General features: G+C 41.6%; 2 protein-coding genes across 6 annotated transcripts in view; one reads left to right on the top strand and one right to left on the bottom strand.

Annotated features, from left to right (window-relative positions):
* itchb (itchy E3 ubiquitin protein ligase b) overlaps positions 1-13376 on the top strand; it is a 17514-nt gene extending 4138 nt beyond the window's left edge. The window contains exons 4-24 of one of the 3 annotated variants that reach the window (XM_083521364.1): positions 64-185; positions 3367-3501; positions 3730-3775; positions 3866-4029; positions 4132-4291; positions 5963-6058; positions 6250-6424; positions 6646-6709; positions 6891-6975; positions 7367-7495; positions 8389-8461; positions 8561-8632; positions 8799-8887; positions 9411-9570; positions 9750-9883; positions 10017-10157; positions 10382-10502; positions 10632-10736; positions 11086-11182; positions 11291-11363; positions 11611-13376. In XM_083521364.1, the coding sequence (XP_083377490.1) occupies positions 64-185; positions 3367-3501; positions 3730-3775; positions 3866-4029; positions 4132-4291; positions 5963-6058; positions 6250-6424; positions 6646-6709; positions 6891-6975; positions 7367-7495; positions 8389-8461; positions 8561-8632; positions 8799-8887; positions 9411-9570; positions 9750-9883; positions 10017-10157; positions 10382-10502; positions 10632-10736; positions 11086-11182; positions 11291-11363; positions 11611-11710 (2341 nt within the window). In that variant the 3' untranslated portion in view covers positions 11711-13376. Of the gene's footprint in view, positions 1-63; positions 186-1498; positions 1656-3366; positions 3502-3729; positions 3776-3865; positions 4030-4131; positions 4292-5962; positions 6059-6249; positions 6425-6645; positions 6710-6890; positions 6976-7366; positions 7496-8388; positions 8462-8560; positions 8633-8798; positions 8888-9410; positions 9571-9749; positions 9884-10016; positions 10158-10381; positions 10503-10631; positions 10737-11085; positions 11183-11290; positions 11364-11610 lie in introns of those variants that run through there. The other 2 variants (XM_083521366.1, XM_083521365.1) reach the window with 2 other exon arrangements.
* A 579-nt stretch (positions 13377-13955) lies between these two features.
* znf341 (zinc finger protein 341) overlaps positions 13956-20000 on the bottom strand; it is a 9261-nt gene continuing 3216 nt past the window's right edge. Inside the window, exons 7-17 of one of the 3 annotated variants that reach the window (XR_014530239.1) lie at positions 19165-19255; positions 18757-18950; positions 18487-18659; positions 18087-18295; positions 17897-17993; positions 16878-17010; positions 16668-16779; positions 16099-16169; positions 15626-15826; positions 14138-14773; positions 13956-14080 (exon numbers count right to left, since the gene is read on the bottom strand). Coding sequence is in view for 1 of the 3 variants with exons in the window: in XM_083521368.1 (XP_083377494.1) it covers positions 14535-14773; positions 15626-15826; positions 16099-16169; positions 16668-16779; positions 16878-17010; positions 17897-17993; positions 18087-18295; positions 18487-18659; positions 18757-18950; positions 19165-19255 (1520 nt within the window). In the remaining 2 variants the exon portion in view is untranslated. Of the gene's footprint in view, positions 14774-15625; positions 15827-16098; positions 16170-16667; positions 16780-16877; positions 17011-17896; positions 17994-18086; positions 18296-18486; positions 18660-18756; positions 18951-19164; positions 19256-20000 lie in introns of all 3 variants that reach the window. The other 2 variants (XR_014530240.1, XM_083521368.1) reach the window with 2 other exon arrangements.

The raw sequence follows: 20000 nt of genomic DNA, 5'->3' as shown, positions 1-20000 counted from the left end.
GACCAATCAGAATCCAGGATTCATGATAAAGGACTCTTAATGGTTGTTTTTTTTGTTCTGCAGGATCGTGACACCATTCAGCAAGCTGAATTTCCGTCTATGGAGTCAAAAGCCGCTGAAGTCCGACCTCTTGGGCACGGCCACGCTTGACATCAGTGAGATGCTCAAAAGCAACGACATGAAGTGTGAGTGCGGTAATACCTGTTAATGCAGCAGCATTTTGGGGGGGGCAGGAAACAAAGCAGTGACACTGAAGACTCCTTTCGTACACGTTGCTTCACATCTCACAGAAAACGTCACGTCTGGGAATTTGTTGATTTATTTACTGGTCCCAAGCCCAGATAAATGGGAAGAGGGTTGTTACCATTCCTGTTGAAGTTGTTAGCCGTTTCTATGGAAACAGTACGGTGTTAAGATTGAGCACATCTGAACTGTTGCTGGTTTTCGGAAAAAAAGTTTACCAGTTACACGTGATTTTAAGATTTAATGTCGGGGGTCAGCATGTAGTCCGGACACGTGGCGAAGATCTCGTGCAGTAAGTGACGTGTATGTGCATCGTCTGTCGTGAAAGATGCACTGACCAGAAGTATTTTCATTTAAACAGAGAATATGCAAAACACTTGTGTCACTGTAGCACTGAGTGTGAGAGTAAAGTTCAGATATGCTCACAGCAGCGTACAGAGGGAACAGGAGTGAATAAGGTGGACAGAAGTGATTAAAGTGGACAGGAATGATTAGGGGGGACGGGAGTGAATAGAGTGGACAGGAGTGAATAAGGTGGACAGAAGTGATTAAAGTGGACAGGAATGATTAGGGGGGACGGGAGTGATTAGGGTGGACGGGAGTGATTAAGGTGGACGGGAGTGAATAGGGTCGACGGGAGTGAATAGGGTGGACAGAAGTGATTAAAGTGGACGGGAGTGATTAGGGGGGACAGGAGTGATTAGGGTGGACAGGAGTGATTAGGGTGGGCGGGAGTGATTAAGGTGGACGAGTGATTAAGGTGGACACATCTTAGCTCGGGTATGTTGAAGAGGGCAGACAACTCGTTGGCTGTGCATTGAGAGGTTTAAACAAATACATAAATACTGTACATGCAACTGTGATATTATTTAGACTAGATATTAATTATACAGTGACATTTTTTTAAAATTGATCTTTTGTGACTGTAAAAAAAAAAAGATTTTTAATTAAATTAAAAGAGAATGTTTTTCCTTTTTCATGCTGTGGTTAAGGTAATAGTTCAGTTTAAAGGTGGATACAATGTTATGTAGAAACACTAATTGTTATGTCAATGGAAAATCCTCAGAGAGAATAAGTGTGTGTGTGTGTGTGTGTGTGTGTGTGTGTGTGTGTGTGTGTGTGTGTGTGTGTGTGTGTGCGCGCGTGTGCTCATGCAGAACACAATGAGTGTTTTGACTACTGACTGGGCTTTTGTCTGACTTTTTTTTGGTTCTTTGGAATTTTGTGTGTGTGTGTGTGGTGGTGGTGTTGTTGCTGCTTGATATCCCCTGCCCACTGTTTGTTTGGTTATTTTGTGTGTGTGTGTGTTTGTGAAAGCACTCATCAGTTTGTAGAAGCGTTACCTGTCAGGCGTCATCGCTTTTAAAAGTGTCGTGTTTGTAAGAAGACCTCAAGTCACATGACGTCACCGCGTGAGTCCTCATTTGTGTGTGTTTTGATCCGATGTGTTCCGTTGTTATGTTGGTCCGCATGCAAGGAGGCACTGACGAGGTTCGGTTGTGTTCCCGTTATGTATTGCAGTGGATGTAGATGATTCTTGTTTGGAAAATGTCTCTTTGATCTTCAGGATATTTTTAATCTGCAATGAACACATGGGAATGTAGTGTACATTAATACAGCATGTATTGAAGAGTATGTTTGGTTTTTGGGCTGTTGAGTAGCATTTACAATAACACCACTCTGACAAAGAAGAACTTCTAAAGTGTAAAAGTAACTTTCCTGATCTGGGGAGTGTCAGCTGAGTTCAATTCCACATAAGAGTCCATGAGAAGGGTTTATGACTTAAAATAGCTTGTTGTTTACTTCCTCTGAAGCTGTGTGTGTGTGTGTGTGTGTGTGTGTGTGTTTTTGTGTGTGTGTGTTTTTGTGTGTGTGTGTTTTTGTGTGTGTGTGTTTTTGTGTGTGTGTTTTTGTGTGTGTGTGTTTTTGTGTGTGTGTGTGTGTGTGTTTTTGTGTGTGTGTTTTTGTGTGTGTGTGTGTGTGTGTGTGTGTGTGTGTGTGTGTGTGTGCCGTGAGCCGCGTGTGTGTGTGTGCCGTGAGCCGCGTGTGTGTGTGTGCCGTGAGCCACGTGTCGTGAGCCGCGTGTGTGTGTGTGCCGTGAGCCGCGTGTGTGTGTGTGCCGTGAGCCGCGTGTGTGTGTGTGCCGTGAGCCGCGTGTGTGTGTGTGCCGTGAGCAGCGTGTGTGTGTGTGTGCCGTGAGCAGCGTGTGTGTGTGTGTGCCGTGAGCAGCGTGTGTGTGTGTGTGCCGTGAGCAGCGTGTGTGTGTGTGTGCCGTGAGCAGCGTGTGTGTGTGTGTGCCGTGAGCAGCGTGTGTGTGTGTGTGCCGTGAGCAGCGTGTGTGTGTGTGTGCCGTGAGCCGCGTGTGTGTGCCGTGAGCCGCGTGTGTGTGCCGTGAGCCACGTGTGTGTGCCGTGAGCCGCGTGTGTGTGTTTGTGTGTGTGTGAGTGGTTAGTCGTGTGTGTGTGAGCCGTGTGTGTGTGTGTGTGTGTGTGTGTGTGTGTGTGTGTGTGTGTGTGTGTGTGCCGCATCTGTATGTGTTTGTGCGCATTGCAAATGGTTTTCAGAGTGTCACAGCGAACTGGTGTGACTTGCTGAACTTCATTTCAATGCTGTGAGTGTAACGAGGGACGTGAGCTAAGCACACATCTCCACCTGTTTGCACTGTAGGTCAGATGCAGGATAAAATGCATTATGGGAGAATTTGCCATGAAAATAAAGGAAAACCAAAAGGAAGTCAGTTTAATAAAAATAGATTGAATAAAAATGTAATTCTAATAATTTAAACACAAGATAAGTTCATGTGTATATTTTGTATATATTCACATTCTGGTTCAACTACCAGTATATATGTACATTACAATTCAACTGACTCACTACTTTGCTGGTCGGTTACACCCTTTCCTTTCCAGGAAACTTTTATAGTTCCTTTTCACGAACAGGTCCTGAACGTCACACGTTAATCATACGCAGAATTTCGGTTTCCCATCCAGGCAGTGTGTCATTAAACGCGCACATCTATTGGTACACATATTCATTATAATTTATACCGACTGCAGTGTCAAAAATGAAGTATCAGTCTGAATTTCCTTCTCCTGAAATCTTGTTTTGTGTTTGTGTATACAGTGTGTGACGTAAAGCAGACGTTGTCATTGTGCTCGGACAGTGAGCAGACAGATGTTGTTGGAGATCTGTCTGTGTGTCTGGACGGCCTGCAGGTCGACCCCTCGGCATTTACCACCGCTGAGGCTAACAACCAGAGTGAGTCAAAGAGAAATCACGATATAACAACAATATTTGTGACGTGTGGTATTACCCAGCCCTAAAATTATTTTTGTAACCATGGTTTCCAACCACAGTGTAATGATCTGTATTTATTATCATGATAAGATATACCTTTATTCGTCCCACAGTGGGGAAATTTCTTAACACCAGTATTATGATTATAATTCAAATCGATCTAAGATACTGATAAAAGTTCTCTTCCAGGCACCGCAAACGGAGAGTCGCAGAATAAAGAGGACGTCAGCACGAGGTAACCTTTAGCAATGTGTAACACATGACATGTAACACAGTTGGTTATAAACTGTAATCAGTCACTCAGCGGTGTGTGTTTTAATGTCAGGAGAAGCAGAGAGAGTTCTCCAAGCGTGTTGGACCTTCTCAGCAGACGTGTGGTCAATGGATCCAGCTCACCGTCTATGTCGAATCGTGTGTCACGACCCCAAAGGCCACCCAGACCCTCTCGACCACCGCCGCCCACCCCACAACGCCCCGTGTCTTCTCCGGGTAGGTGTTTATGGTGATGTATGGTGATCCTCTCCTACACCACAAATACACTTCGCAGGTTTCATCATTATTTTGATTTTGCATCTTTTTTTTTCCCCCCAGCATTCCAAGCTATTTCTACAGTCACAGACAGCAGCAACTCGGCTCAGCCAGAGACTTTGGCGCAGGTCCCCAACACCAACCCTGAACCTCCTCCTGCCATTCCTGTTGCTTCTTTGCCGACCCGGATGCCAATCACCAACACCGGGCCTCTGCCACCAGGGTAATGCACATAAACACGCAAACAGATTCATTATGTTACCACTGGATTAAATAATTCTACACCTGGAGTTACAGGAAGATACTGTCTGAGATGTTGGATTTGCTGTTAGATTTTGTTGGGCAAACCAATCTGAGAGAACTGAAGATGATTCATGCCAAATTTCAGCATCGGAAAAAAAGAAATAGCCCAAAAGCAATGTTGCTATAGTTGTCAAGATGTCAAGGCACAGTCATAAACCTGTTCATTATATCTGGGCATCTGCTCCCCAGGAGTAAATAAACAGGTGGTTTATGCATCAGGTTGATGGCGTTTTGACTCAGGTTCTTTATATCCAAAACTATCACCAACTTATTTAAGAGATTGTAACACCAATGTCTTGTTCCCAACCCAACCAGCCTTTCTCTTGATTTGGGGTTGGAAGCACCACATTCTTCATCCTTCATTTCACCACACGAATTTCTTCTTCAATACAACCCTTACAGTGTGAAGACAAACTGGATTCAAACCTGCAACCTTTAAGCTCGGATGCAAGGCTTTTACCACAAAGCCACATGTTCTACACAATTACACTGCTTTTTTGGGGGGTGGTTTATCTTTATCTGTTTTACACCCACTGAGCGACAAAATATTGAGAAAAAAACAAGCAGTAAGAGAAGTATTTTTATCACCTGGAACAGGATTTAAAACAAGATCAGCAGCTTCACCAAAGCACAGGTTTTAACCCATTAAGCCATCAGGGCTGATAATAATGTTTTGTGCCTTTCTTCAGGATTCAGTTTGATAAGGCGTTCTTGTAGCATGGGTTTGTAAAGTGTTATGGCTCAGTGATGAAGCTCTTGCCTCATTTCCCAGCAGTCACTGGTCCAAGCCTCACTTCCTGTTGCAAGGGACTGGCCACTGAACCACAACCTGCAGTGAACTTCCTGTTTTTTTTTTGTGGGTTTATCTTTTGTTTTAAACCACCTGCAAAAGAATTTAATATAAAGTGTGTCTAGGACAAGACTCGAACCTAAAAACAGCAACAGAGCGCACACACACACACACACACACACACACACACACACACACACACACACACACACCCACACACACACACCTGGCCCATTGAGCCATAAGAGACCTGCAACAAAACCAGATCTTGCTTTTTATTTTATTAAAAAGACACCAGAGACTAATTTTTATCTGTCAGCACTAAACACTTCAAACACACACTCACCTACTGTAGCAAGGCTTAACTCTGGCATCAGGTCACGAAAAACATTTCGTGAGGCATTTTCAGGGGCCAAGCGCCCAGACTCAGTGAGCCACATGTTTACATTCACTCCACAACCGATGCTTTAGCAATCACAGGTGAATCTCAGATAATATGAGACAAATCTAATATATAAGAGGAACAACAATAGCAGTTAAATACATACACATTTACAGCATGTTATTATAACCTTTGTCATGGATGTTAGCCGTGAAGCTGAAGCCTGAAGCTGCCAAGTTTTGTGTCAGTGTGCGAAATCATTGCTAAGATGGAATCCAAGATAATGGCCAGGAAGCTCACATGAATTTCAGATGTTTGTGTTCTCCTCCAACAATCAGAAGATCGTTAAACCTTTCGTTTCGCCGAGGTAAAAGCATGCAGATATTTAAAGAAATAACGATATACACATGCGGTTTCAGGTGGGAGCAGCGAGTGGACGCGAGCGGCCGCATATACTTTGTGGACCATGTGGGGAAGAGGACGTCGTGGGAGAGACCCGAGGCTCTGCCTCCTGGGTACAGCTTTAGATTCTGATGGTTACAGAACTGAGAGAAGAAAGAAATGTCTAATGAGGATCTATACTGAGATCTGACTGCATTTAATTGGAATTATTCCATTTTTAGAAGTGAATTTGCAGTAAAAACCAGGGTTAGGGTTCGTCCTTCAGCTGCCTGAACACACTAACATGTTGTGTTGTGGTTCACAGTTGGGAGCTGCGCCTGGACCAATCAGGACGCGTGTACTTTGTGGACCACATGAGCAGGACGACGACGTGGCAGCGTCCCACTGTGGAGACGGTGCGCAACTACGAACAGTGGCAGCACCAGAGGAACCGGTTAGAGGGGGCAATGCATCAGTTCAATCAGCGCTTCATCTACAGCGTGAGGAGCAACACACATACATACACTTTTACATTACACATCATTATCTAACGTGACACCAAAGATAACCATGTCATGGCTTAATCCCAAATTTGCCAATAACCAATAAGAATAAATCTCTTGCATTGTTCTGCTTTTCTCTTTTTTTTTTTTTACCTGTGTGTGTGTGTGTGTGTGTGTGTGTGTGTGTGTGTGTGTGTGTGTGTGTTGTGAACGTGCAGGATCAGACTGGACCTGCTCAGAATAAAGAGTATGACCCACTCGGACCACTGCCACATGGATGGGGTAAAAAATAAATAAATACCAATGTTTTACAGTAAAGTTAGTTTTCTCTAATATGGTTAATATGTGTGTATATATATATATATATATATATATATATATAAAATAGGACACTTATAGGTCAGGATTTCAGCATTGATGTCCAGATTCAGTTTCTAAAAGATTGCTTTTATTCGTCTTTCAGAGAAGAAAACGGACCCTAACGGCCGAATTTATTTTGTGCACCACCTGACTCGCACCACACAGTGGGAGGATCCTCGCAATCAAGGGTCAGGAGTGAATGATTTCCTTTTTTGTCTTTCATTTGTAAATAAATAAATGCAATATACAAGTCTCGATGGCACAATGGCATTTAGACCAACCATAAATAAATGTGGGCGTGGCTTAATATTCTGATAAGCATACCTGTATGAACTGATCTGTGAGCTGAGAAACGTGAAAAAAAACCCTGGGATGCAGCAGTTTGATACAGATGCAGAAAATGCGTCTCAGAGGAAGCACATGCTAGCCTTAGCCTATGATAAAAGAGAATTAGAGAGAATGAGACAAAACGGTGGAAAAATCCAGACAAAAAGAACGAAAGGAATTCACGATGTACCACAAATGATGGAGTTCACATTCGCTCAGCCTTCGAATTCTTCCCTTTGGTTTGTTGTCCAGGCTGCTGAATGAGAAGCCGCTGCCTGAGGGCTGGGAGATGAGGTTCACAGTGGAGGGGATTCCATACTTCGTTGATCACAACAGAAAAACCACCACCTACATCGACCCGCGGACAGGAAAATCATCACTGTGAGCCTTAATCACACCCACATTCACAATTATTACTTTATACACTGTATATATACTGTATACGTTATATGAATGTGACAGTCACACAACAATATAGTAGGGATCAAAGGTCAAGTCAAATTTGATTTTTATAGCACATTTAGAAACAATTTTCACTAATGTTTCTTAAAAATCTAAGAATGTTAAACTTACAAAAGCTTAGATAGTTTAAAGCTTTCTGTTAGATGTTTATGCCTAATAAATAAAAAGGAGCCTGTGCTTTGTAACAAGTTTGTTAATGTAATAAGTGATGACATACGTTTCAGGTTTAAACTGCATTTCGAACTCGTTTTGTAACGTCATAATAAAGTGCAGAAAGGAGCGTTTATAGCTGCTAGAACGGAAGTGTGCACCCGTGTCACAATCACGTCACTGTTTAACAAAGTTATGACGTGTCATTCTTTAATAAATAAAACGCATGGCATGTTGTTTTACAGGAAAACGTCAGGGTTCAGCCGCCGCCTATTATCGTCCTAAAAAACCTCGACACTGCATGATTTATTTTATACCTTCCTGTTACAAAGCACTAAAGTTTGTTCTGACTTAATCTGCGCGCACACACACACACACACACACACACACACACACACACACACACACTCTGTTGCTTTACATTCATTTGTCTAATTTTATAGTCACCATGCAAATAATGGAGTTGATTACATTTATATTTCACCTGAAACACGGTTTGAATCTCATCATCAATTATCCGAGATGCAATAATATTTCAGTCACAGTATAAGATTATGAGGAGGACTGCGATTTCACTTCTTAGACGTTTAAATGGGATCGTTTTATATCTTAACGCCTCATTTTGGTACCCGTGTGTGTGTTTTTATGTACTTCCTCCTCAGTGAAAACGGCCCTCAGATCACCTACGTGCGCGACTTCAAAGCCAAAGTCCAGTACTTTAAATTCTGGTGTCAGGTTTGTATTCGTTACCTCTAATGTTAAAGAAACACATCCGATAGAATAAAAGTGCCATTTAGTTTTTCTGATTTATTGTCATTTAATCCTTTGTTGTAGCAATTAGCGATGCAGCAGCACATCAAGATCACGGTGAGCCGCAAGTCGCTGTTCGAAGACTCTTTCCAGCAGGTTAGTCTAATATTTAATCATCAGATCCTGGTAGATGGTTTAGTAATTAAAATAAAGATTCTCTGAATTGATCAGTGTTACTGCTTGATTGTAATTACAGAAGTTGTGTGTGTTTTGCTGCGTGTTACTCGGTTATTTAATATTTAAACGACACCATCTATGTTAGATAATGAGCATAAGTCCACAAGACCTTCGCCGAAGACTGTGGATCATCTTCCCTGGGGAGGAAGGACTCGACTACGGTGGTGTAGCAAGGTAACATCTCCTACATCATCTTCATCTCTCTAAAGTGAGCATTTGATACACTGTATTGCCAAAAGTATTGGGTCACAAGTACAGTATGTGGTTTTTGATCATCGCATTTAACATTTAGTCCCAATTTACTCTTAGTCCTAATTCCCTCCACTCTTCTGGGAAGATGTTCCACTAGATTTTTTGAGCGTGCTTATAGATATTTGTGTTCATCAGCCACAAGAGTATTACGAAAGGTGTTCACGTTCATCATGTTCAGTAGGGATGAGATCAGAGCTCTATAGCATGTAAAGCAGATCTTAATGGAGCTCACACAGGGGCATCGCCATGCTGGAACAGGTTTCCAAGTTCAAGTGAATGCATAAAGTTATTATAGCGCCATCTAAAGACATCCTGTACAACTGTGTTCCTCCAGCTTTGTGGTAACAGTTTGGAAAAGAACCACATATAGCAGGAAAGGTCAGGTGACCCACTTTTGGAAATATAGTGTATATCAGATTAAGTGACAACGTGACGTCTCCTGTAGGGAGTGGTTCTTTCTGGTGTCCCACGAGGTACTGAACCCCATGTACTGCCTGTTCGAATACGCCGGCAAGGATAACTACTGTCTGCAGATCAACCCAGCTTCATCCATCAACCCAGACCACCTCAAATACTTCCGCTTCATCGGCCGCTTCATCGCCATGGTAATTTCTGAACTCATTGCTGAATATGCTAAAAAAAACAAGACCTTCATAACAGTTGTATTATTTATTGAGGACCATTTTAGAAAAGAGATGCACCAGTTCAAAAGCGAATCTTGAATGAACTAATGGAAGGTTAATTAAAAAGATGTAAATATTTATTATTCTGCTTGTTTCCTCAGGCTTTATTCCACGGGAAGTTCATCGACACAGGTTTCTCGCTACCCTTCTATAAACGGATTCTTAACAAACCTCTGGCCTTGAAAGACCTCGAGTCCATCGACCCCGAATTCTACAACTCGCTCATCTGGATCAAGTGAGTGTTCGTTCTGTCATCACACACTTATCATAGTGATAATAAACACACATCAGGTGCACTTACAACCTTCATGTCAGAGTTTTATAGTTGTTCTATATGAGAGTGTGTGTGTGTGTGTGTGTGTACACAGAGACAACAACATCGAGGAGTGCGGTCTGGAGATGTTCTTCTCAGTGGATAAGGACATCCTCGGGGAGATCACAACACACGATCTGAAACCAGGCGGAGGAGACCTTCAGGTCACAGAGGAGAACAAAGAGGAGTACATCAGGTAAACAATCACACACACATTTTAGTCTGAAGAGAGAGAAATGAGAGAGAGTGCTATGAGATAAATGGTAACCGGACTGTAACTAGAAATGGATAAAAAGTTATTTAATTAATAAAACACAATTATTAGTGAAGCACAGACAATCGGCATGCTGAGATCACAGATCCAGAAGAAGAAGATAGAACCGGTCCCTGATGGCGTGTCTTCATCTCTGTGTCCTTTAGGCTGGTAGCTGAGTGGAGATTGTCCCGAGGTGTGGAAGAACAGACGCAGGCTTTCTTTGAGGGCTTTAACGAGGTCCTGCCTCAGCAATACCTACAATACTTTGATGCCAAAGAGCTCGAGGTAACTCCCCTTACCAGCATCATCTGGCTTTGAGACACAACCATAGTTTCCTTTCGATACAATTTTGGCTTGTGTTTGAGACTGGCTGAATGATTACCTGTGTGTTTGTGTGTGTGTGTGTGTGTGTAGGTGTTGTTGTGCGGGATGCAGGAAATCGATCTGGCAGACTGGCAGAAACACACCATCTACAAACACTACACACGTACCAGCAAGCAGATCATGTGGTTCTGGCAGGTACGTCTCATCTCCTCACCACTTCGGGCTCCATTCAGGACCATTCCAACACACATCTCTAATACAGTTTTAACTTTATACAGGAACGTGAATATATTGATGTAAATTAAATATGCATACATTTACATATTAATTAACACCAAAACTCCAATCAGTATATTGTTCGACTCTAAATAAAAAATAACTATGTATAATTAAATATAACTATAGAGTTTTCAGTGAAAGTCTATAGTTATAATTAACTGGACAAAATAAAGATTGAGGTTTTTAGGTATCTGTACGATACATTGGGCCGGTGCCAGGATGTACCAATCTTCCATCGTATTTCCCCTTTGCTCCTGTTCTGTAGTTGGTTAAAGAGATGGACAACGAGAAGCGAATGCGTCTGCTGCAGTTCGTCACCGGGACGTGCTGTCTGCCCGTGGGCGGGTTCACTGACCTCATGGGTGAGCTTTAAATAAAAAATTTAAAAAAAAAGTCTAGCTCAGCAATATTATAAACGGTGTGCTGATATAGAAAATGTATCAACACCCTGCTGATTTTTTTTTCCTCAGGGAGTAACGGCCCACAGAAGTTCTGCGTTGAGAAAACAGGGAAGGAGAACTGGCTGCCCCGGAGTCACACGTGGTAAATGTGTACACTGATTACACACCGCGAATGGTTTTACATGTTACAACACAAAAAGTAACTGTAAATGGATAAAAAAAAAAAATAATAATAAAAAAAAAAAAGAAATTGGTGGAATGAAAGAGAAGAGTGGGAACTGATACACATACAGGACGTGTTGGTGTGTGTATATCGTATATATTATAATTATATATCTATACACCTCTAATCCCTCTCTCTCTCCATTTCTTTTCTCTTCCTCACTCAGCTTTAACCGGCTGGACCTCCCTCCATATAAAAGCTACGAGCAGCTAAAGGAGAAACTGCTGTTTGCCATAGAGGAGACTGAGGGCTTTGGGCAGGAGTAACACCGACACACACACACACACGCGCGCGAGATACTGTGATGCAGCACAGAATAACTTATAACTTAACCGTCTCGTTATATACAAATAAATCAGGAACGATGAGTTTGCGCTTCTCGCTGCCGCCTTAACGTGGAAATGCAGAATTAAGGATTGAACGAAAGATCACATGACCTGCATTCGTCATTAAGACCTGAAACGATGCACAACTACTGCGAGGAATTCGGGTTTAAATGTAACGGACCCGGACAGGATTATAGGCCTTAAAAGGAGAAATATGGACTCTTCAAGCAAAACCGCTCGTAGACTGTATTCTCATTATATGCTCTTCAGTTCTGGACCATCTTTAGCTCCGGAACTTGGTTTTGCCTGGTCCTAGACTTCATTTAGCCTCATACTGTGGCTCAGTCTGGTCTTGAACCATCTTTAGCTCCAGAGCTCCGCTTAATCCAGATCTGGACCTTTTGTCTTACAGCTTAAAACTTTAAAATCAGTCCTAGGACTAAGAATCCAGAGTAGAGTTTAACCACAGACTTTGACTAATGTTGCCTCAAGAATTCTTTACTCCAGCCTGGTTCTGTTCATCCTAGAACCTGGACTCTCTTTAGTCCAGCCCAGAATTTAACATAAATTAATTTGGGAGAACTTTTTAATAGTGTAATGATGGAGAAGGTTTATAAGTAGAGCTGCATGAACACGGTGCCTTTTAATGTGACGTCAACAAACTAATTCTGTTTACCAAAATAAACAAAACATCGCTAGTGTAACAACACACGAGTCCTGAAGCAGACTCTGACCACACACACACACACACACACACACACACACAGTTTGCCTTCTGCAATAAAATACTGTTTTCTAGTGGCAGAAAGCGAGTGCTGATCATCTGCACTCTTTAACACCCTCTGTTATACAGGGGGTTTATTTTTTAAACGTTTTTTGTTTCATGTTCTGGCGCGCGACTGGATTTGTGCCGACATGTTTATACATCATGTGTACACTTTTTTAAATTAAGGGTCGATTAGAAGTTCTATAAAGCTGGTGATACAAAATCTTCAGCACAAAAGGATGAGGAAATATTTTAAAAGCATTAGTTTATAATAACGAAGCAGAAACTCCACACTGTAGCAATATCGTGTACTGTGATAAAAGCTATAAATATCGGCGCGTGACTCGTTTCTTCGCAGGCATCTTTCTTTCTTTCGTAGTATCACGTTCACATGAGATATCTGCTGCATTTTCACCTGATATCTGGATTTAAACCTGATCCAGATCGGCACTTTAGCGCTCAACCTGATTGCTTTTATTGTTTAGACACGTACACATGCTCTCTGATCACTGGTTTAAACCCGAGCACAACTCTGAAGCCTCTCTCTCATTCAACACCATCATCAATAGAAGGATCAGAGTCTCGACTCTCACGCCCTTGTTAACACTAACACGGTGCTCGCTTACGGTTTCTTTACCGAGCTCACGAAATACTGCCTACTGAAATACTCAAGTGTGACATCTGTACATTACAATCCTGTATATTGTGTGAATATTTAATTCTTTATGGGGGAAAATTCTTTTACCAGGCTTTCTGTATCCTCACTGGTCGATTATTATGTACGGTAAATTGTAAAATTAAACACAAAGGGATGAATAAAATGATTATGTGGGTAAAATACATTTTTGTGGTGTTTGATGTTTGTAGAAAAGGTGAATTGATGCAAGTAAGGAATAAAGTATTGGATGTCTCCAGCCACATGTGGTTCCTCTACAGTGTGTTTGGATGCTGGAGCAGGACATTTTACCTTCACTTGATCTAGCAGACCCAAACCTGCTCCAGCATGACGATACCCCTGTGCACAAATCCAGCTCCATGAAGATGTTGGTTGGAGTGAAAGATCTCCTCCTACACAACCCACTGAACATGACGAACGTAAAAGCTGACTGCACCCCAGGCCTCCTCACGTCACCTACATCAGTTCCTGACTTCACTAACGCAGAAGCTTTGGAGAAGAATCACATATGCTGGAAAAGTCAGGTGTCCCAATATTTTTGTCTCTATATAATGTAGACAATGCAAGTGGAGAAAGAAATTCATACACACAGACAAGTAAAAACGAAGCATGTCAATAAAGTAAACAGCAAATGGTAGAAAACAGTGAAGTAAGAAGTAAGTCATCACAGAACGCGTGTGTGTGTGTGTGTGTGCGCGTGCGCGCCCGTGCAGGAAATTCTGTACCACAGAGAGGAACTGATATGTGCTCATCATGCATTTATTTTCAGATCTTTTAGAACTCGATGGACAGATCACACGTCTTGTTTACAGTCGTAAAGTGCACTCGCGCGCGCGCGCTCTCTCTCTCTCTCTCTCTCTCTCTCTCTCTCTCTCTCTCTCTCTCTCTCTCTCTCTCTCTCTCTCTCTCTCTCTCTCTCTCTCACACACACACACACACACACACAGAGTTCATTATTACAGCAGCAATTCATCTCCTCTCTTCTCTACAACGAGAAAATGAAATTAAAAACACGAGATGTTTTAATATAAAACAAATGAAATGGAGTTTGTTGGTTGCACAGTGTCGAATTTCAGCACCTGTGAAGAGTAACGTGTCCATCCTTCTCACGTCCGTCTCCACGCTCCTGTTCTGCAGGATTATAATTACGTCTGTATTGCGAATTAATCATCAAACTCTTATATGACTCTAGAAAAGTGTTTTGGGTCCAACTGCTAATGGAAAACTCGACATAATCGACAACCAAACAAATTCCTGCTGACGAGCCAATTAAGGTCTTGATTAGATTTACAGCGCTACTGAACCGGACTCCTCCGAGGCCATCAATCAGCCGTCGAGCAAAACACCGTTTCTTCAAGCAGTTCATCAGCCCCTCTACCTCCCTGCAAACCTTCATTCTGCTCTTCCTCCTCCTCCTCCTCCTCCTCTGTTTCTCTCATCAGATCAGCTGCTGTTCCCATTTCATCTCCCACAACTCCGCCTTCACTCGTCTCCTCGTCATTGTCTTCATCTTCCTCCGGAGCGTCTGTGTAATCTGCTTCTCCGCCTGTGGGTTCTCCACCTGCACACACACAGAAAATTGCTGAATAAACATCAGTGATGGAGGCGGAGCTTATTAACTTCATTCATATATACACTTACAGTTAAGTGTTTTCCTGTAATTTACATATTTAGATAACATTTTATTTAATGTTAAAAAAATTTTTTTTCCAATTATAATAAAGGGTTAAAACCTTTACCTTCTTGTTTAAATAACAAACAAAACAAACAAACAAACAGCAACAACAACAACAAAAATGACAGTTTGCCCTCCACACAGTTTTATCACCAACAACTACTGGCAAAAGTCTGGACACAGCATTTTCTTTATTATTTTATATTTTTCTTTAGTATTTTAATTATTTTTTATCATTTCAACATTATACATTAATGAGAGTGGTGGAATGCTGCATCTGATGACCTCGGTGAAGGAAAAGCAGCCAACAAGAACTCAACACCTCTGGAAACTCCTCAAGATTTTTCAGAACTTTCATCAATGCTACATGTAGCTATTTTGGACAATCTAAAACTATAAATATGTAAACTATATTCTGGGTTGTTTAACACGTTTTTGTTGAATTCCATACGTGTTCTTTCATAGTTCGGATGTCCTACGTATTAATGTACAATGTTGAAAATAATACAAATAAATAAAAAACACTATAGGAGAAAACGTGTCCAAACTTTTGACTACTGATGTGCATGCCAGTACCTTTCCAGCATTAAAACAAAACCTTGAGAATAAAAAAGTACGGAATAAAACATCCTGTTAAAGGAAATTAATTGTCCTCTAACAGCACATCCTGGCACATTTTATTCCTCTTATACCTCTGAGAAATTAAAGTCAGAGAAAGGTGAGGATGTATGAATTAACCTCCATCTGTTGCGGCGGTGGTGTCGGGGGCAGTGGTGATTGGGCAGCGGTGCTCGCGGTAGTATTTGAGGCGGGTGAAGCCCTTGGTGCAGGTGGAGCAGCGGAAGCGGTAGTTGTTGGTGTGAGAGCGCTGGTGTTCGAGCATGTGTGCACGGCGACTGAAGCTCTTCTGACAGAACTGGCACTTAAACGGCTTAATGCCTATACACACACATACACACACACACACACACACACAATTACAGAATAGAAGTTATTTATGTTTGGAAACAAAAAGAGCGCCCTCTGCTGGCTGAATAAAAAACAATTCCACCCTTCTACCGCCAGGGAGCGGAGATAATTACAGTTAACGCACAATCATTAAATCTCACAGAAATATGTGTACGGCCACGCCCCCTTCAGTGACAGAAACAGAAGCCACACCTTCTATATACATTCAATGTATTCAGAAAGGTGTGTAAGTGATGGAGTACCTGAGTGAGACAGGATGTGCGCTTTCAGCTTATCGGGTCTGTTAAACTCTTTGGTGCAGCCAACGTGAGCCCTTGTTGTACACACACACACACACACACACACACACACACACACACACACACACACACACACACACACACACACACACACACACACACACACACACACACACACACACACACACACACACACACAGTACATTTAGGATATGGCCTGCCCTACCCTGTCATATATTATATTTTATATTTTATATATTATAGTATATTATATATTAGAATTTGCCTATTTTACTTTTGGTTTATTTCTCTATAAAAAGAAGCTGTATTTGAGAAGTTCTTTACATGGATTTTAAATCTGTATTTTGTTCTTTAATTTATGATTTATTTTTTTGTGAATGCTCCTTTAAATGTTACTTTATTTTTCTATTTGTGTTGTTGCATTTTTGCGTTGTTTTATGCCCAGATTATTTTATTTGTTATATTTTTTTCAACACTTTCTTATGTATTATTATTGTGCTCCTGTGTGTGTGTGTGTGTGTGTGTGTGTGTGTGTGTGGTCTGAATAGTACCTGAAAGGACACTTGTACTTCTTAAAGGGTTCGTGGATCAGCATGTGTCTCTTCACCTTGTCCTTGCGGTTGAACGAGGCTTCACACACTGAACATTTATACGGCTTCTCCCCTGCGGCATGAATGAACATGAGCACCACACAAACATCATCATCATTATCATCATCAAACTCTACACAACCAAGAGTAGTGTAGTGCAGAACTGCGTACCTGAGTGTATCTGTGTGTGCAGTTTGAGGTAGTGCTCAGTTTTAAACAGCTTTTTACAGATCTGGCATTTGAATCTGCCGACAGCACCATGGGTGAGCAGGTGTCTCCGGAAATACCGCTCGCACGGGAAAACCTACACACACACACACACACACACACACACAGTTACTCAACATAGTATTAGAAAAAAGCAAACAAATACATTCATGATGCTATCTGGAGGTCAGCTTCCAAGTGAACGTGTGTGTGTGTGTGTGTGTGTGTGTGTGAGAACAATAATAATACACCCTTATAAACTTCAGCAGTGGTTCAAATATGATTTTTCAGTAAATAAAAGTACCATCAGCAGTCTGTCTGATGCTCTGCACTGTTGCGGCTGAGAAGGTCCGCTGTTATTATACAGTACAACAGCGGCCTCTAGAGGCGAATCATTGACACCGCATGCTGTTTGTTTTGACACACGTGACTGCGCTGTACCTCGTTTATTTCAGTTTGTAGTGCATTCATTAAATTTAGCAGATAAACTTAATTTAAAAATGTATTAGTAAATGTTAAAATTAACAAACAATAAATGTACGCATTTATTAACTTTTGTTTTAAATGGAAATATATTTTAAAGTGTTACAATTTCAAATAAATCAAAGTCATGCTTGAAATGGTCATCTTTATACGTCTTTACAAAAGTCAGAGCATTGAAATTGCACTTATTTTTATTTGTTAGTGTTATATATGTTGTTTTTTTTATCCAGTATCAGTCAGCGTGATCCAGCCTAGCTATTGGTAAAATCCACATGAAATATCAGCCCATCTGTACATACTCAGACTATATTCAACATTTTCCAGCTCAATTCTTTGTTGTTTTACCCTGAAAAAACACGTACTGGTTTTTTGTGGCTGTGTTACAGCTGCAGGAGGGAAAATAATCAGTAATAAACCTAATACTAATATTTTATGAGCTAATTCCAGGTGGGGAGTGTGTACGCAACACAGTGTAACGTGTCGGGTGATGGTACTCGTACCTTATGGCAGTGTGGACAGGGGAAGTTGTGCGAGGTGGTGAGGATGTGCTGCTCAAGAGCTTCCTGTGTGGAGTATTTACTCTGACACTTATTACACCTACAAAAGAACAACCACAACAAGTTAAAATCTCGTAACAAAATCTGTAACAGTCTGTTAGTGTGTGTGTGTGTGTGTGTGTGAGAGAGAGACCTGTAGTAAGTGGTGTCTTTGCGTGTGTTCTGCTGAGGACAGAAGCTGTGTGAGTACTGGTGCAGGCCGAGCTCGAACAGAGACGGGAACACTTTGGTACACAGGTGACACCGGTACGTCAGCTGTTCCTGGTGAGAACGAATGTGCTCGAGGAAGAGTTCCAGCTTCTGGAAGGTTTGAGAGCACGCCTTCACTACACACCTGTACACCTGCATGGAAATAATTTATATATATATATATATATACACACACACACACACACACACACACAAAGTAAACTTCAGAATTATTGGCACCTCTAGAGTTTGGCACCATAAATAAGAATGCCTCTACCTCTGCCATGGAGTTACACCTGGGCTGTGACAGGAGGAAGAGACCGATCTGACACACATTGTTGTACCTGCTCATCTTTGTGTTGAGTCATGTGGGATTTGAGCTGGAAGTAGCTGCTGAATTTTGCGGTGCAGAACTGGCACTGGTACGAGCTGTTGATGGAGAAAAGCTGCTTGGTTTGGCTGTGGTTGGATCCTTTCATTTCGGACGGGAGCTCGGCCTCGCTCTGATCAAGAACTCCTGGAAAAAGAGTGAGCACAGGAATTCAGCCGTGTATCTTCACACTGCTCATCTAGTGACCAAAACCACAAGAGAGCTGGTCAAAACGAGCCATTACCGTGTTCTTCATGTCCATCAGAACATTGAGCGGTGTTCTCCTGGACTGGTTTAATGGTGACGGGGAGTCTAGACACTGAGCTGTGCACTCCGGCTGGCCACACCTTGTGCGTCTGCATGTGCTTCTTCACGTTGGATTTCTGGGCAAAGGCTCGGCCGCATACGATGCACTGAAACGGCTTCTCGCCCGTGTGACTGCAGTGAGAGAGGAGACAATCATCTACTAAGGACACATAATGTAAACACAAATACACACATACAGTTTCAAACAAAATCCAGGATCTCCTTCATCAGCCACACAGCTGTAGGACGTAAAACAGGCAATTTGACATTATATTTTTTCTCTTCTGTAAGATAAATAACAAGAAAAATAAACAGGACTGAACTTGACAGGCTGTGTCTCGTTTACCTTCTAATGTGCTGCTGCAGGTCAAAGTTCTTCACAAACACCTTGTCACAGAAACTGCACTTCAGCTTTTGACCTTTGGCTTTTATTTGACCTGGTGGGAGAAAAATATAAAATAAAGAAATGAATCAGTTTTAACACAAAATAGCTTGTACAGTGCTCCTATAAACAGCCACAGTCCTTATGACCTGTGACGCAAGTTTACACTATTATCTATACCAGGGGTGGGCAACTGGTGGCTCATGGCCTGAATACAGCCTACAGGACCACGCCCTGAAAAAATGAAAAGACTGCTTTTATATAAGGATGTTAATTCTCCAACCAGAGGAGGGCGCTAGTTTCTGCCAGTCACCATAGTAATTAATACAGTAGGATATATGTGCTATTGAGAACTCATACAGGTTTGGAACAACATATGTGTGAGTAAATGATGATGAAATTGTCTTTTTAGTTGGGGGGTGAACCACCCTTTTAATAACTTTTATATTACTTTGAAGTTCCTTTGGTTGAGAAATGATATAAAATGTGTTTAGAATTATGAATTAGAATCTGGACCCCTGATATGAGGGAGAAAATAAAATGCTGGTCCTCATCACTATAAAAGTTGACCATCTCTATTGTTCTATAATGTATATTCATTGATATTTTTTGGTTTACTGAATTTAAAGGTATAATATATATATAATTTTTAAAATGGACAATAAAAATCACTTGATATCTTAAATGTCTCAAAAATATCTTATTTGTCCAAATCTGTTTCAGTTTCAGACCTCTGTCCCCGATCAAAACATGAGTTCTGGCCTCTGACGTTAAAAAAAACGTTAAAAGAAATGAAAAGA

This window comes from Silurus aristotelis (genome assembly GCF_946808225.1).
Source record: "Silurus aristotelis genome assembly, chromosome: 19".
Classification (NCBI taxonomy): domain Eukaryota; kingdom Metazoa; phylum Chordata; class Actinopteri; order Siluriformes; family Siluridae; genus Silurus; species Silurus aristotelis.
The sequence above is the reverse complement of the archived record's forward strand: the minus strand, read 5'-3'. Positions and strand labels throughout refer to the sequence as shown.